Source organism: Pseudonaja textilis, chromosome 13 (genome assembly GCF_049901715.1).
Source record: "Pseudonaja textilis isolate UNSWEBS1 chromosome 13, rPseTex1.2, whole genome shotgun sequence".
In the NCBI taxonomy this organism is placed as follows: domain Eukaryota; kingdom Metazoa; phylum Chordata; class Lepidosauria; order Squamata; family Elapidae; genus Pseudonaja; species Pseudonaja textilis.
Window position 1 is genome coordinate 3032531 of NC_142002.1, and position 17437 is coordinate 3049967.

The 17437-nt window shown below is 43.5% G+C and overlaps 1 protein-coding gene across 2 annotated transcripts in view; it reads left to right on the forward strand.

Moving 5' to 3' along the window:
• The window catches only part of IGF1R (insulin like growth factor 1 receptor), a 210014-nt gene extending 192822 nt beyond the window's left edge, over positions 1–17192 (forward strand). For both annotated transcript variants that reach the window (XM_087941839.1, XM_087941840.1), the window contains exons 20-21: positions 1275–1409; positions 7481–17192. In XM_087941839.1, coding sequence (XP_087797965.1) covers positions 1275–1409; positions 7481–7847 — 502 coding nt within the window. In that variant the 3' untranslated portion in view covers positions 7848–17192. The remainder of the gene's footprint in view (positions 1–1274; positions 1410–7480) is intronic.
• Positions 17193–17437: the final 245 nt, after the last annotated feature.

Here is a 17437-nt window from a genome sequence, read left to right on the forward strand (position 1 = left end):
GATCCAGAATGCATTCTGTAACCAAAGTAGCAAGTTAAAGTTGCAGGGAACATTGATATTTTAAACTTCTTTCGTATAATCCAATATAATTAAACAGATAGATAGGTAGAATTCTTTATTGGCCAAGTGTGATTATGTGATTAAGGAATATGCTTGGTGCATATGCAAATTTTATGGAGGGGGAGGGGCAGTGGGCTTTCTCCTAGTAAGATTTTTCATCAAAAATTGCTAACTTCCATGCAGTTGTCACTCCAAGAGGCTGCATTTGAACGATGGTTTGGGTAAGATTATTGAGTTCTCCAAATCAAGTTTAGATCATCAGGTATTTTGAATTTGGCCCGTTATTTCTGTCTTCTGCACTCTGCTTACTGGTTTATATTATATCTGGGTTTTCTTCTGGTCACGGAGTTAATATATAAAATAAAAAAATCAACTGAATATTCTTAATGCATGTTTTAAGTGTCCCATTCAAAGCCAAATGTGGGGATTACATTGGTTGAGTTGAAATATTTACAACTGAATCCGATTCAGCGTGGCAGCCTCACAAAGACAAGGAGATAAAAACTTCCAGGCCTGTTTGCAACAAATCAATTTATTACTTTATCCAAAGTGTAGTTTGTACAATTGACTCCACATTAAATTTCACCAGATCAGGCCCTATGAGTTGGGGTTTTTTTTTAGAGTGCATAAAAAGAGTAGGAGTTATTATTATTGATTCAGTTTGTGCCTAACTTTTTATCCAGTGTTACCCAGTAATTGATACTTATAATTGCAGTATTATTCCCTAGCTGTGTTACACAACACTTTTATAGCACAGTCCACATGCCTGTTAACAAACCATGATGGTGCCACACTGTCAACAAAACGAGAACGTATGCAGATGACGTAGCTGTTGGGATGCAACTACACAAGTTTGTGTGATGTTGTCATTGCAGGAATTGTGTGCCCCTGTCCCCAATACCCAAGTGTTTCTGTAAGTTTTTTTATCAGTGTAAGACCAGGCCCACCTGAGGAGGTCCAGTTAAGCTGATTTATTGCTATCTTCTCAACTGACCCAGTTAGTGTTAGATAAAGATCAACAGCACTCAAAGCGGGCTGGACTTGGTTTGCTTGTGGCGATGTAGGGATGCTAGACTGATGCCTCTTTTCACTCCTCCCCCCCCAGCTTCAGCCATTCCTTATCCTGCATCTCTACACCTTTTACCTTTTTGAGTTCCTCCAGAGAAAGGTTAGCTGAAGGGTGTCTCTAACATGTCTTAACCATTTCCTTGTAGGTCTTTCGGCGTTGTTTTGTGGGAAATCGCCACCTTAGCGGAGCAGCCTTACCAAGGCATGTCCAATGAACAAGTTCTACGTTTTGTGATGGAAGGAGGCCTCCTGGAGAAGCCGGACAACTGCCCAGACATGCTGTACGTATAGCCAGACCTTCCCTCTCTTTGCCTGCCTTGTCCTCTTCATCTGACTGCTGTGGGATAGGCCCGTCCCATGGCAGGGGAGGCACGTTACGGGTCGCATCAATCCAATTATTCCGGCAAGTGGGATCCAGGAGGATGGCCTTCTCTGCTGTTACTCCTGCCCTCTGGAATATCTTGGATCCCGATGTGAGTTGGCCCAAACCAGAGATGGTATTCAGCTGCTTCTGACCAGTTCTGGAGAGCCAGTAGTGGAAATTTTGAGTAGTTTGGAGAACCAGCAAATATCGCCTCCGACTGGCCCCGCCAACCCCATCTCTTCTCTGCCTCCCATGGAGGTCCCAGCTCATCGGCTGGGTCTTCTTTGGTTGCCCAGCACAGGAGAACAGAGCTGGAAAGCAGGTTGGTGGGGTGGGGAGGGAAGGGGGATTTTGAAGTATCCTTCCCCTGCCACGCCCACCAAGCCACAGCATACCCATCAAGCCACGCCCACAGAACCAGTAGTAACAAAATTTGAATCCCACCACTGGCCCAACCTTCCCCCATCCTTTCATAAGGGCGTTGAAGATGTTATTCTGTCAGTGGCTTCGGGCTCCAGTGGGGGAACTGCTCAGTGGTGGGGGTAACAACAGGTCCCACTTCCCCCCACTCTGACCCCACCCTCACCACGTGTCCTTCGATTTTAATGTTCAGTTTTAATTTATTTATGTTTCGATGTGTACGTGTAGATACGTTTTTAAGCCTGCGGCAAGAGGGAACTTTTCAAAAATGAACCAGACAACCACCATTTGCCAGAATAGAATAAGATCTCCTGCCTTGAGCAGGGGGTTGGACTAGAAGACCTCAAAGGACCCCTCCAGCCCTATAGTTCTATCTTCTTTAGATTCTGACAAGAGTGCAAAGATCGACTATAGGCATGAAATGCTACTTCCAGCACACTAGAGATGTTCCATAACATCTCTGTCCATTTTCCAATTTTAGGGAAAGGGGATTTGAGTCCGGGATCCCCAACCTCCAGTCCGCAGCCCACTACCGGGCCCCGGCCAGTTTGGTCCTGGGCCACAGAAGCAGTGGGCGAATGCTCATGTATGCAACTCCATTTGTGCAAGCAGCGGGCATGCATGGCCACCGTTTGCGCAAATGGAGCTGCGCATGTGCACCCACTGCTCTCACAGAAACACACACCGTTTATCTGCTAAGCCAGAAAGGTTGGAGGCGGCTGATTTAAGCGATCAGAAAAGATCACTTCTTGCCTTGTCTCGTCCTTCCTGACCACTTTTTCCCATGCCTGTAAAATTTGGAACTCTAGATCGCAAGTATTATTATTATTTTTTGAAACAAGATAGGCATCTCAACATACGACTCCGTCGATGATCCTGGCTTAAACCTTCCAGTGGAAATTTCCAGGTTGCAAAAGAAAAGAAACGGCTCCTTGTTAAAAGTACCCCCACTCCCACTTCTTCTATCAAACCAGGATATTTTTAAAAAAAAAATCTTTTGAATTCACCCCTTTTTTTTCTAGAGACCCAAGGCTTAGCACCTTATATGTTTTTCCAAAGCTTTACAATGATTTTTGCAACCCAACTGTGTTGGAGTTGGCAGAATTAGAGCTTGTGTGTTGTGCTCTCTGGAAGGAAAAACACTATTTTGCTTGCCTTTTTAAAAAATAAAATAAAATAAAATCCCCTCCCCTTTTGGGTTCGAGGCCCCGCATGAGGGATGCAACTGCTTAAGGGGCCTCAGCTGTCTGAGATTCTCAGGAAAAGAGCTTATTTAGCCAGAGGGCTTAAACGGGTATCAGGTGACAGTTCAACCTTGTTTTGCTAGCTCTCTAGCTAGAGTCGGGCAAAGGAGGCGGCAGTCGGGCCGTTGCTAAGGAACTGAATTCCCCACCTTGGTTTTATTTTTATTTTTTTTTCCAGAATGGGAAATCGCTCCAGCAAAGCTTTGAAATTCTGCTAAAAACACAGAGGGGAATTATTTAACCAGGCTAGCCGGGGGGCGGGGGGGAGAACGGAAGGGGGCATGGATGTGGCAGATTTGCAAAGCAAGAAAAGATATTCCAGTCTTAATTTTCACCGGCAAGAGGGTTATTAATAAGTCAAGACCTCCCCTGTTTCCCCCTCCAGCAATCGAGAGTGAAAACGATGTATATAAGCCTGGGTAATTAAGGTTGGGGAGTTTGCTTTTGAGGACAGCTTTTTATCTGCCGTTTAACGGGGAGAACTGCTAATAGGTATAAATTGACATAATTTCTTGGATGAAGAAATGTTTTGGGGGGGTTTCCCGCCCTCCTGCAAGCTGATAAAATGACTCTCAACGGCTGGTCTCCCTTTTAGAAAGCAACTGATGAAGGCAGATGCTCCAATCCACCCCATTCCTGTCCCCGTCATTAGTTCTTGGAGGTGTTTTTCCCAACCTGGCCTCTCCAAGGGAATGTGGAAATTCAGCTCCCAGGCAGCTGTTGGCGTACAGCGTACAACCGCAGTTGGGCCCCAGCCTTTCTGTGGCTAAGTGAGACAGCTGTTAAGTGAGCTTTGCCTCATTTTACAACCTTTCCTGCTCCGGTTGTTAATCTATAAATCACGTGGCCATAGGGGGATGCTACAATGGTCGTATGCGGGGAAAATGGTCCCAACTTAAAGTTGCTTCGTTCAGGGCCGTTGTGACTTCAAACAGTCGCATGATGAACTGTTGTCAGTCGAAAAGTATGTACCGCCTGCCACGTATACTACCTGTAGACTTTAGAAAAGGGGGAAAAATATATATATAATTCCCAAGATGAGAGAGAAGTGGAACGTTTCCTCCCGTGGAGCAATGCCCCAACCCCAGGATTGGTGAGGCTTTGAAGAAGTGGCAAGGAATTCCCCAGGACAGAGAGAGAGAGAGAGAAAGAGAGAAAGAAAGAAAGAAAGAAAGAAAGAAAGAAAGAAAGAAAGAAAGAGGAGAGGGAGAGGGACACAGAGGGTGTGTGAGAGAGAGGGAGACACAGAGGGAAAGAGGGAGCGAGACGGGGAGGGAGGGAGACACAGGAAGAGAGGGAACGAGAGAAGAAGGGGGAGGGAGAGAGGAGGGAAAGGGGGGAGGGAGAGGAACACGGAGGGTGAGGGAGAGAGGGAGACATGAAGGAAGAGAGGGGGAAGGGAGGGAGAGGGAGGGAGGGAGAGGAACACGGAGGGTGTGAGAGGGAGGGAAGGAGACAGAAAGGAAGAAAGGGAAAAGGGGCGAGAGGGAGGGGAACACGGAGGGTGAAGGGGGAGAGGGAGACCCAAAGGACGAAGAGAGCGGGAAAGAGGGAGCAGGAGAGAGGGAGGGTGAAAGGGGGAGGGAGAGGGACACAGAGAGAGGGAGAGTTTGCAGCCCCTTTGGCCAGAAACCCAAAAGGGCAGCAGCTGAGTTATGCGGCCTCCCGGTCGCAAACGTCACTGCATGCCAAAGGAAGGGTGCCGTCAGAGAGGCCTTTTCATTCCTCCCTCGTGATCCCGTAGCTCCCCTCCGTTTACAAACCGTCTCTCCCTTCCTCCCATTTCTGGAAGCGCGTTCGAGTGTCAGGCAAGGTCTTCTAACCCACCGGGCCGAGGGAAACTTCCTTTTATGGCAAGCCGGTGGAATGGCCTCAAAGGAAGTGGTCACGTGGGCCTTGCTGGCACAGGTGTCCGCTGGCCTCTCTTTGTGGTATCTCCTCGGCCCTTCCCTTCCTTCGGGCCCCGGGAGCTGCTGCTGCTATCCCTGTCCTTGGTCCCAGCTGGTGGTTTTTAGACAGAGACAAAGAGGCAGCTGGGGAAACGACGGGGGGTGGGGGTGAGATGGATCTGGGTTAAGTTAGATCGGGGCAGATTTCTTGTTGGGTTGGGTCAGCCCGGCGGTTTGCAAATGAAAGAGGAAGAGGAAATACAAGCCAACATCTTCAGAACCTGGTTTGGTGTTTAAGACGGAAGGCGGCGTTAAGCAAATATCGGGGAATGGGCATTTCTAATTCCTTTGCCATTGTGGACTGTACAAGACAGTTCTCAACTTACAACAGTTGGTTTAGTGGCCGTTCACAGTGACAATGGCACTGAAAAAAGTGACTTACAACCGTTTTTTCACACTTATGACCATTGCAGCGTCCCCCGTGGTCATGTGATCAGAATTCAGGCGCTTGGCCATTGACTCATATTTATGACGGTTGCAGTGTCCCATATGACCCCCTTGTTGTGACCTTCTGAGAAGCAATCAACTGGGAAGACAGGTTCACTCAACAACCGTGTTACTAACTTAACCATTGCAAAGATTCACTTAGCAACTGTGGCGGGAAAGGTCGCAACATGGGGCAAAAATCCACTTAACAACTGTCTCGCTTACCAGCAGAAATGTTGGGCTCCATTGTGGTCGTAAGTCAAGAACTACCTATCTTGTTTTATTATTATCTTACTTCTTTTCTGTTTGGATCATTTGTCTTCCTTTTTATTGTTGTAAGCCCCCTGGAGTAGCCCCACAGCCAGATAAGCCACCAAAGGGACAGTGTAACTGTCCTACATATGAATCAATTGCCAAGCAGCCAAATTTGGATCATGTGATCAAAATCACATGATCCAAAAGGGATACTGCAGTGTCCGTAAGTACGAAAAAACAGTCATAAACCACCTTTTTTCCAGGGTTGCCGTAACTTCAAACGATTCACTAAACAAATCATTGTAAGTTGAGGACTGCCTGTAGGTATCCAATTTCTTGAATTAGAGCAATCCTGATTCTGGTGTCCAGATCATTTTTGAGTTTGATCTACAGTGTTTGAAGGTAGCAAGGGATGGCATCCTTCCTCACTGAGATGCCCTGAAGGCGCATTGACTACCTAACTCCCAACCACCATGGGGGTCCTGACCAAGCAAAGCTAGTTAGGAATGAGGAGTCAACTTTAACAATCTCTTTTTGTCTTAAAAGGTGCGAGTCTATGTCTTGGCTTTCCCCACCCGAAGCAAAGGTGTACCCTACTTGCATGCTATCTCATGAAAATGCTTCTTTAGTGTCCTGGAACCAAACATGGTTGGAGATTCTCAGCCATCCAGATCACGGTTGTCCCAAAAGTGCCTTTTTTTTTCAGGAGGCAACTGGACTTCCTAGTTTTTCTTTGAAGATGTTTTGCTTCTCATCCAAGAAGCTGAAGAAGATTCTTGGATGAGAAGTGAAACGACTTCAAAGAAAGACCAGAAAGTCCAATTGCAGAGGTGGTATTCAGCCGATTCGGACCGGTTCTGCCATACCAGTAGTGGAAACTTTGACTAGTTTGGAGAACTGGTAAATACCACCTCTGATTGGCCCCAGCCTGCTGCCCCCGCCGTTACCTCTCCTATATTCCCTTGTTCTTTTAGCTTAGCTGGTTCACATGGCAGAGCGGATTGCCACGCCTCAGCTGAGCTAAAAAAACAACTTAGCTTACCAACGTTGACAGAAGTCGGTCTTTGCCCCCCCCCCACCCCCCCCCCCACCCCCGTGTGCACGCATGAAGCGTGCATGCCATAGAACCACGCATAGAACTGGCAGGAAACAATTTGGAAACCCACCACTGTCTAGTTGCCTCTTGAAAAAGCACCTTTGGGACATAGTTTTTTTGCTGATCAAGAGCTAAACCCAAGTGTCAGGATTCCTGCAATTACCCCTATTTAAATCGTGAGTCTCGAGCCAAACTTCCAAAACTTCAAAAGGATTTATTGGGAATTAACATGTCCGGCACTGCCTGGGTGTAGCTGACTCTGAGACACGTCATTCACTGTCACCCCTGACCCTGGTTTTCCCTCCATCCCCTGGGTGTATCGTAATTCATATTCTCCAATGGGACACATCCATAGCCCAGAGTCATCAATCATGCTCTCCAGTTAGAATTTTGCTGGGCAGAAACTTTGGTCACCTAGTTACTATCTTTGAAAACATTTGTGGAATGCGCTTTCGGTTTTGCAAGCTGCTGCGCTGCTTCCCCCTCCTGTTGCCCTTTCTGTTGGCAACTCTCAAAAGACCATAGAAACATTTTATGAGTTGACACCAAGTCCTTCTCAAATGAGACCATGTCCGCTTTCCTCTCTTCTGTTTCCCAGCTTCGAACTGATGCGCATGTGCTGGCAGTACAACCCCAAGATGCGCCCGTCTTTCCTGGAGATCATCGGCAGCATCAAGGACGAGCTGGACCCGGCCTTCAAAGAGGTCTCCTTCTTCTACAGCGACGAGAACAAGCCTCCCGACACGGAAGAGCTTGACTTGGAGACAGAGAACATGGAGAGCATTCCTTTAGATCCTTCCTCCACCCTCCAGCCTTCTGACAAACACTCAGGACACAAAGCCGAGAACGGCCCAGGCGTGATGGTCCTCCGGGCCAGCTTTGAGGAGAGGCAGTCCTATGCCCACATGAATGGAGGACGCAAGAACGAGCGGGCCTTGCCTTTACCCCAGTCTTCAGCCTGCTGACCTTGAGAAACAGGTTGTTGGGTTGTTGGTTTTTGTTTTTGTTTTTGTTTTGTTTCCTTTTCTTGTTTTGCAAATGCAGAAATAACGCGGCTCGTGCATCGGAAGGGGGTTGAGCTGGGAGGAAGGCGAGAGAGCAAGCGAGAAAAAATAACAATATATTCAAAAGCCGACTGTACCTCAGTGGATCTTCAAGAACTGTCATTAACTGCACACAGGAGAATCCTCTCTTCGAATTCGAAGTCGAAATGACTTTTAATTTTTTTTTTCCTCTTTTTTTTTTGTTTCAATATGCAAGCAGGAGATCGGTTCCGAGCAGCAGAACTCTCTCTGTACGTGGGGCACAGTCAGCCTTCTAAAAAAAAAAACAAAAAAAACTTTGAATATTAACACTCAATAGCAACAGAAAACAACAAACAAACTTGAGAATCTGATGTGTGTTTCCCCTTTTTCCTCTCCTTTCTTTCTGCTTCATGATGGGAAACATGTCTGTGTGAAGTTCAACTCAATGACCCTTTTTTTTCATTTCTTTTCCGTTTCTTAAAGTTTTACATCCGAGAAAAAAAATACAAAAAAAACGACAGGCCAGCAGCTCTCTACTTCCTTTTCCTTGCCTGACACTCTATAGGTTGTTACAAAAAGAGAGAGAAGACTGGATATTATTATTTTTTACTATGATTCCTTATACTTTCTAGGATCGCACAAAAGATATAACTTTTTCCAGCGCTGCCAAACTTTGCCAAAAGAGAGAGAGAAAGAGAGAGAGAGAGAGAGAGAGAGAGAGAGAGAACTTCCTTTTAGAGTTTTCCTTGTTTTCGTTTAGTTTTATTTCATCACGCGCCCCATCGAAACAAAATGCAGACCAATACACTCCCATTTGTATCGTACACCCTGGCGTTTTTAGAAAATTATTATTATTACTATTTTGACTGGACAAAAACTGTTCTCTCTCTCTCTCTCTCTCTCTCTCTCTCTTTTTAAATAAAAAAGAAACGCGGTGCAGAACCTAAGGGGACGGGGTTGACTTAGCCACCTCGCCCGTTCATTCTGGATACAACTGGCCTGGAGGATCAGAGCAACGAGGGGAGGAAGAGATTCTCCTCGGCGCAGAAATTTCAACCCAGCCCTCCAGAATGGAAATACAGACAAGACAAAACAGGAAGCCTTGTTGCCATGAGTTGTTTCTTCTAGTCTTTGGCAGGCTTGCAGGGGAAAAAAAAAAAAAAAAGGAATTAAAATGAAAAAAAGAAAAGAAAAGAAACTTAAGAGAAACACTAAAAAGAAAAAGAAACGGGAGAAGAATGGGCAATTAATCCAGATTCAGGCCTCCAACTCTTCGATGACCTTTTTTTCCCCTCCCTCTGTTATTAAGACTTCAAGGGGTCTTGCAGTTCTATGTTAGACCATGGCTCATTTGCATACACATTTGTCTTTTTGTGTCACTTTTATAACTTTTTTACAGTTCAGATACTCATCTATATGTCTGTACAGGAAAAAAAAAAAGCTGCTATTTTTTTGTTCTTTATCTTTGTGGATTTAATCTATGAAAAAGAAAAAAAAAACCTTCAGGTCAACCCTCTTTTCTTCCCCCCATTTCCCATCCTTCCATTTCCGATGAATTTCTTCCCTCGTGCTTTGTACTCTATATAGAGTTGGACCTTTTCATCTTCATCCCGCCACACCTCTTTTCCCGAAACGCCCATACCTGGATTCGCCATTTGCCATCGATGGTTTTTAACACCTTTGAATGATTTTCCTGGTTTTGTTTTTTGGTTTTTTTTATTTCTTTCTCTCCTCTTCTGTCTTCTCCTTTCGGGTTTTTTTTGTTTTGTTTTGAAATATATATATATATATATATATATATATATATATATATATATATATATATATATATAATATATATAATATTATATTTATGACTGTCTTTCTGGGTTAAAGCACGCTTTGTGGGGCTGACAGGGGAAATGTAAGTTGCCAATCCATGTTTATGCCTGGTTATGTATCGCCCTCTTGAATGATCACCCTCACTCTTTTGCGCATACAATGCCCAGGTCTGTTACAGTGCAAGGTAGGATGGAGGCTCAGGTCACAAAAAAGGAAAAAGTTAGCTCTTTAATGCAAGGATGGGTAACTGTGGCAATTTTATGAGCCGTGGACTTCAATTCCCATAATTCCTGAGCCAGCGTGGAATTCTCATTCAGGGCTGGCTCAGGAATTCTGGGAGTGGAAGTCCACAGGCCATAAAGTTGCCATAGTTTTCTGCTCTTAGCAGTGTGGCGTTGCCTTGCCCTCCTTCCCGTTGGCCTTTTCAAGCTTGGGTTGTCTCTCGCAAACCACCACACACCCCAAAGTACATCAGGTGTAGGTGTAACGGCTGGTTGCGGCCTTGTCTTTCCAACCATCAACTCTTAGGAACAATACGCATTTCATGCTCCACCAGTGGTGATTTTGCAAGGTCACTCAACTTCCCTCTGGTTTCCAGGTGTCTTTGGCCACTGCTGCATCCAAAAAAAGAGGAAATAGTGGATGGATAGAAGTTTTGGGATAAGTGATCAGAGGTGAAACCAAATTAAGGTGTTGCATGGGTTTGGTTGAAAAAGAGGAGAAACCCAAGTGGTGGTTGATACTGGCTTAATCCAACTGTAGTCCAACATGGAAATTCTGTGTTAGCACTGATTAAACCAAAAAAACAAAATATGGCAGCAGATGAAGGTTTGTTCTGGGTTGGAAATATTGATTCCTCTCTTTTAAAAAAATAATAATATTTTTTTGGCTAGGGGGTTTGTGTTTGAGTAAGAACAAAGAATTAAAATATAAACTTCTAGATTGTAACTGGAGATAAAAGTTACGTTTGTAGTGCTTTCTTTCCTTTGTTGCTTGTATAGCGTCAGTCCCAACCACCTTTTCACCTCCCTCCATAGTTAACTCTTTCCCGCCTTTTTTGAGGAAAAAAAAAGAGAAAGAAAAAAGAAAAAAAAGTATTCTATGTAGGATTCTTTTTATTTATTTTATTTTTTTGTGCTCTCAGTTAAAATCACTGTAGAAGTGCCCCATAATACATTTTAAATACTGAAATAAGGGTTTGTTTTGCTTTGTTTTTCTGAGTTACAACGGGACAGTTTTTATTTCATTTTCAAACATTTTATCTACCTCACTCTTTTTTTGTGTGTATATATAAAAATATACATCTCACATTTTCTCAGCAGCCGACAATATACTGTTGAATACTGGCGACCTCATTTGTTATACAAACCACATCCTCCAGGTTTTTAGAGAAGGAGGTCACTGCTGAACACACATGCACACCTACACACACACACACACAAATCCCTTGGAGAAGAAAGTTGTTACGGCTGTACACTCACAAATGCTTTTGTCTCTGTGGTATGTTGCGGATTGAAAGCAGTTTTCACTTGGTTTTGAGTAAAAATGAAAAGCTGCTGTCCCTCTAGTTCAGAGGTCTCTAAACTTGGCAACTTTAAGACTTGTGGACTTCAACTCCTAGAATTCTCCAGCCAGTTGGCTGGAGAATTCTAGGAGTTGAAGTCCACAAGTCTTAAAGTTGCCAAGTTTGGGGACCCCTGCTCTAGTTAAAAAGAACGGGGAGGTGAAAATTCCCAGGGGCACCATTTGGTGGAGTTAAAACAGATTATCTGCTGGGATGAAGTAGGGTTTAAAAATGGGGAGCTTTTAACAGGTTGGTTAGGTTCTAGTTACATGTCAAATGTGGACATGGAGAAGGAGGGCTAATCCTTTTGAAGGTCTCCAGGTGCTTCCAAAACCCTGAAAGAGGTGTTGGAACCAAGTGATAGCTACCTAAACGTACAGTAGATCTATATTTCTCTGGAATATCAGCAAAGTGGAGTTCCCCCAAACCAACTTTTAGGAGTGACCTGGTGGGAACATAAAGACACGGTGTGTGTTTGTAGCTGAAAAAAATGTCGACTGTTTGGATTGTTTCCCCTGAACCTTCAAACCAGGGGTCCCCAAACTTGGCAACTATAAGACTTGTGGACTTCAATTCCCTAAATCCTTAAAGTTGCCAAGTTTGGAGATCTTTGCTCCAAACAATGTTTTGCAGTCGTGGAAACCGTCAGGTGACGAGTCCTGGGCTTCACTGATCTGCCAGTAAGATGGCGGTTCTCCTTTCTGGCCACCGTTCATAGCCACAGAGCTTGAAATCCTCTTATCCAGTTTGTGGTCATCCAGCTGGGTTGAATCTGGATTCTCCACCTGAATTTGGGGTGTGCGTTCTTAGCACACCTGGAGACTCCAAGTTGAAGGATGACTTGCTTGCTGCATCCGAATTGTGTCATGCTCAACTAGATGATACAAAACTTAATTGTGTCAATGTCCACTAGTTGGCCTCTAGAGAGATGAAAGTCATCTAAGGCCATTTTTGTTTCTAAAATGGGTTTTGGTAAGGAGCAGATCCTGGCTATCCTTTGCTTGAAGCCCTTCTGTTTTTTCAAGTGATTGTGTTTGTGTATGTGAGTTTAGTGGTGGCCTCTCCTCTCTTGCACATACTAATCTCCTGTTTAGATCTTCAGATCTTTCAACTGGTTTCAGATGATTTTCCCCCCTCTAAACTGTCCATGTTATTACTTTTAGTTGTATTGTAGGTGGCTTAAAATATCAGGAGAGAAAACTAACCTTACAATGCCCATCAGGACATACATTTCATAAGCATTCAGAAATAGGGCAGTTGTGTAATTAAATAAGTAGGCCTATGTCACAGGTGAGCTCACCTCAAATCAAATCACCTCAATTCTACCATAGTGTTCTGCATTCATATTCTTAAATACTCATGTTGGTTTCCACATATATTTTTTTGTTTTGTTATTGCAATCTTTTGGTGTGTTGCCCCGATAATATTATCTATGCCTTTTTTTTCCTTCATACCATCTTTCGGTTGATAGTGAACCCATGTTGTCTATGCATTTCCCATCCCCACCCCACCCCAAAAATGTGTTGGCTTGATATTGGGCACAAGGCTGCAATTTTCTGCAGGGTTTATAAGAGATGGAGAATTTAGTTTAGTTTCTGGATGGGTTTGGATTGAAATGATACAATCTCAGTTGCTGGATGTCATGATCAAAGCGTAGAACTGAATTGGCTTCACCAAGGAGACCGGAAAGTTAGACCACTTGTCCCATTCATGCACGAAAGTCTGAAAAGAGCTTTTCTAAGCCCATCCTTTCTAAATTCTTAATTCAAATTATGTCCCCACTCTATCCCAGATCTCCCAGTACTTGGATGTATCACCATTTCCAGTTTGCAATGAACAAGCAGTGCTTGCTGGTACACCTGTTGCGCAAATCTAGAAGGCTTAGCTTGAATGGCACAGCTGGTGCAGGAAATTGTAGTTCCAACACAACTGAAGGAGGGACTTCCCTGGTTTAAGCCATTGGTTCTCCGCAAACCACTTTCCATAGCAGGACTCAACCTAGGGGCTTGGATGTGTTACTATTCGATCGCACAAGGTGATCTTGAGGCATTACGGTAGAATGTGGTCTTTCCTGCCATATTCTCTACGGCATCCCTATGAAATCAATTCAAGACTGCTTCGGACTTTTCACTTCTCATTAAGGAAGGATCCAGCTCTGCGTGGATTGCCTATTTTTACACCTTTGCATATAATACTCTGGAGATAGGGCAGCAGAGGGTAACCAATGGTTGTCCTGGCTAGGGATTATGGGTGTCTCAAAACCGGAAGATTTTTGGAAGGCTGGATTAGACAGTACTATATCTGCAATTTTACTTCCAGTCCCCTTTGCTTTGGAATTATCAATAGCTGGATAGTTGCCTTCCAGTCATCCTGTAAGGAGGTCAATGAACATGTATCGTGCTTGTTTTTTAGAGCCTTTGCACGGATGCTACCCAATGGTGTTTGTTAAATTGTAATGGTGCTGCATTTTTTTTTTAAAAAAAACCCCACAATTCAGTTTTAATTTTTGAGATGGGTTTTCCTTCAGCGAACGGCCTGAGTCCCTTGGTTACTCTGTGATGTGCAGAACATGGTTTGGGTTCAGAGTGAGGGCTTCTGTGTCAAAATAGAACTGCTACCCGCCGCTGGTTTAATTTTTGATGTCAGTAATGCCACCCGAAGCAGAGCCTTCGAGAAAGCTGGTTCCCACTTTAGCTTCCTCCTCTGCATCTCCACATAACGTGAAGAGTTTAAGTTGGTTAGCATCGACGGGCCAGTTTGATGCTCCAAAGGCAGTTGATCCCAGAACTGGTTGGAAAGTGGATCTGCTGCTTAGATCTCTGGGAAATACGGAGGGTTGTTTAGTACAATCTGCTGGGTATCTGAATGACACTCCTGTTGTTGGTATAATGTTTGATATAGTTATATTTTTAAATGAAATTTCATTCCAGTAGTTGGTGACATTTCATTGTGACTTTTATTTAAGTTCGTCCAAGATGTTTTCCTGTTGTCTATTCAGGTAATTTGTTCATATATCTTCTGGCTGAGGGGTCGGCAATTATTTCAGGCACCATAAACGCCCACTCCTTCCCCATTTTTAAAAAGTTACGTTTGACAACTTTGCCCAAATCCCATACAAGATCATCAGATTTTTGCAAAAAGACAAACCACTTATTATTATTTTTTAAATACATATATTTTTGTTTTAAGTTAAAAGGTGCCATGTTGGTGACCCCCAACTCTGGTCTAATCCTGGCCCCTCCCTAAGTTTCTTTATCAATGGGAAAGGTCTGACCTTTGGCAAATCACGCAAAATTGCTCTCCACGGAGAATGGTTACATTCCTTTCCCATCCCAGGGAGACGAGAGGTGGGAAAATTGGAAAATTGTTCCTTCCCTGTTCCATGGCTAGGATTTTTGGAACAGCTGACTAAGGCTAAGGATTTGATCCATGGCGGTTCATGGTGTTGGATCGACCGCAGTTCAAATCATGAGCATGCTTTTTTCCGGGTGAGCTTTCTTTTCCTGGAGGTGCTGAAGATACAGAATGTGGGCTTCATTCAACAAATTGTGAGTCCTCTTTGAAGGACCGGTGGGTTCCAGGTTGAAACGCTTCCATGTCTTTCTGGTAGGTTTTAAGATCCACAAGGTTCAGTCCAAACACAAGTTATGGGGCAGAAGTGCTGGCCAGCAAAACACAGGTTGACCCAAGTTGAGCGTGCTTACAGTTATGAGAACATTCGTGGCCAGGAATCCTAACTACTTTGGAACTTGCAAGTCTGAAGTCTGGAGTTCTAGATGTTCCATTGATATTAGTTCTGGAGCATTTCTGATGTGGAATCAAATAACACTAAGCAGAACTTTATACAGGCTGCCGCTGCTGCTTCTAATACTTTGACCCTGAGCCAAATCTCCACATGCATCTAGAACAGAGGTCTCCAAACTTGGCAACTTTAAGACTTACGGACCAAGTCAACAAGTCTTAAAGTTGCCAAGCTCGGGGACCCCTGATCTAGAACAACCGATTCTCTACATGCATCTAGAACAAACCAAGTAGGTTTCTCAAAGCATCTTAATGGAAGGTAACTCCCACTGGAGTCTAGGGAAGTAATGCCCTCCATCCATGTATTTTGGAGAATTTGAAAGGGATAGATTATGGCCCTCTGGCCATCCTCATTAACGCAAGTTCCAGACAGCTTTTTTTGCACGCATACATGGGGTTGCGCGCGCGTGTGTGTGTGTGTAAATGTCAGCTTTGAATTCTGTATCCTTCCTATCCACTACCAATCCATTATTAGCATTTTTCATTGGGGCTGTTCAGTCCAGTAGATTACGGGTAGTCAGTTGACAAAAGATCTGGTTTACAGAAACAAATGATATATTTCATTACATTTTGCAAGACGCTAGAGTAGTTTATATAAACATTTGTAGTTTATAAATGCTAACAATGATTTAAGAGCACTTTTCAGTATATGTGGTTTTCCTTCCTCCCCTCTCTTTTTTCGGGATACCGATGTTACTACCTTTACACCAATCCAAGAGAGAGAGACCTGTGGCCATTTCTTAATCACAACTTGTGCATTGCCCTGTGCGCACCCTAAGCCCAGATTGTGTTCTGTATCTTCAGTAACCCAGCCTTCCAGAGAGCTCTGGATAGGTGGGATCATCCATCCATCGTTTCACATTTACCATGTTAGATAACAGGTTGAGGAGAGAGAGAGAGAAAAAAAAAAACCTTACTGGTTAAGAAAACGGATTGAGCCCTGCGGCCTCTTAGTATCCATCTTAAACCTATTTTTCTTGGAATTGCATGAATACCGAAAGCAGAGGAGTGGGCTTCCAAGGGAAATGGGTTTCAGGACTGGAATCCTGGTTGCATAAGTTGCTTTATTGTTACTTAGGCCGAGAGAACCCTGACGGCCTCATCAGCGACCGATGAAAGTGTCACTTCTACGATTTAATTCATTGCACGGAAAGAGAATTTTATGTCCGGCCGTCCTTTCTCCCTTCTGTGAAAAAAGAATAATAGGTGACTTCAGAGAGAGTGATTCGGAGAGATTTATGTACATATTTAACAACTTGGAAGCTTTCTTTTAAAAGACCCATTTTCTTTGAAAGGTCCCTATTTATTGTAAGTATTTAAACGAAAAGTCTGAAGACAATATCTATTTTTTTTTTTTAAATCTCAGAAACAAATCTTCCTCTTCGCCTAAATGATTTTGAGTGGTTTTGGTACCTTCTTTCTTTCTTTCTTTTTTTTTTTTTTGAAATTGAATTTTCTGTTTTCTAAACCAGTGAGGTTTGTAAAGAAAGGATTGTCCACGGAGATCTTCTACCTCTGGGACAATAAAATACAATATAAATATAAATAAAAAAAAAACCCACTTAAAAATGACGCCCTTGCCCTCACCCTCCCCTTCCTGGCGCGCGCGCACACACACACACACACACACACACACACACACACACACACACACAAACAAACCGACTTGAAAGTGCTAAGGAACTGAATGCATTTACAAATAGATTTTCCAACTTAACCTTGTTTAAAATATAAACTTTTTTTAAAAAAAAATATTAAAAAAACCCGAATAAAATAACATGCCAATTTATTACAGGAAGACTTGCTGTGTATAAATTATTCCTAAAAGAAATTCCTGTGTTTATATTAAAATGAATCAGTAGATGATGGGGGCTGGGGGGGGGGGAAAGATCAATGTTTTTGTATATTCTGTTGTAAGAATTTATTCCTGTTGCGATATACTCTGGATTCTTTACATTATGAAAAGAAAAAGAAAAAAAAAAAGAACCTTTGTCTATTTTGAATGGCTGATGCTCCTTTAGGGTTCTCTTCCTCTGCTTTTTTTTCTAGTAGTTACAGTACTACATGATTAAGTTAAATAAAAATGGATTCTGTATGTATTTACGACTCTTGTGTTTTCTTGCTCTTCACGCAGAGATCAATACGGGTCGCCCTCAACATTTCTGTTGCTGAGGGAAGCATGCATTAAGCGAATTTTGCCCCGTTTTACAGCCTTTCTTGCCACCGTTGTTAAGTGAATCCTTCCAGTTGTTAAGTTAGTTACACTGCTGTTGAGTGAACCTGGACTTTCCCACTGACTTGCTTGTCAGAAGGTAGCAAGTGGGGATCATGTGATACGAGGCAA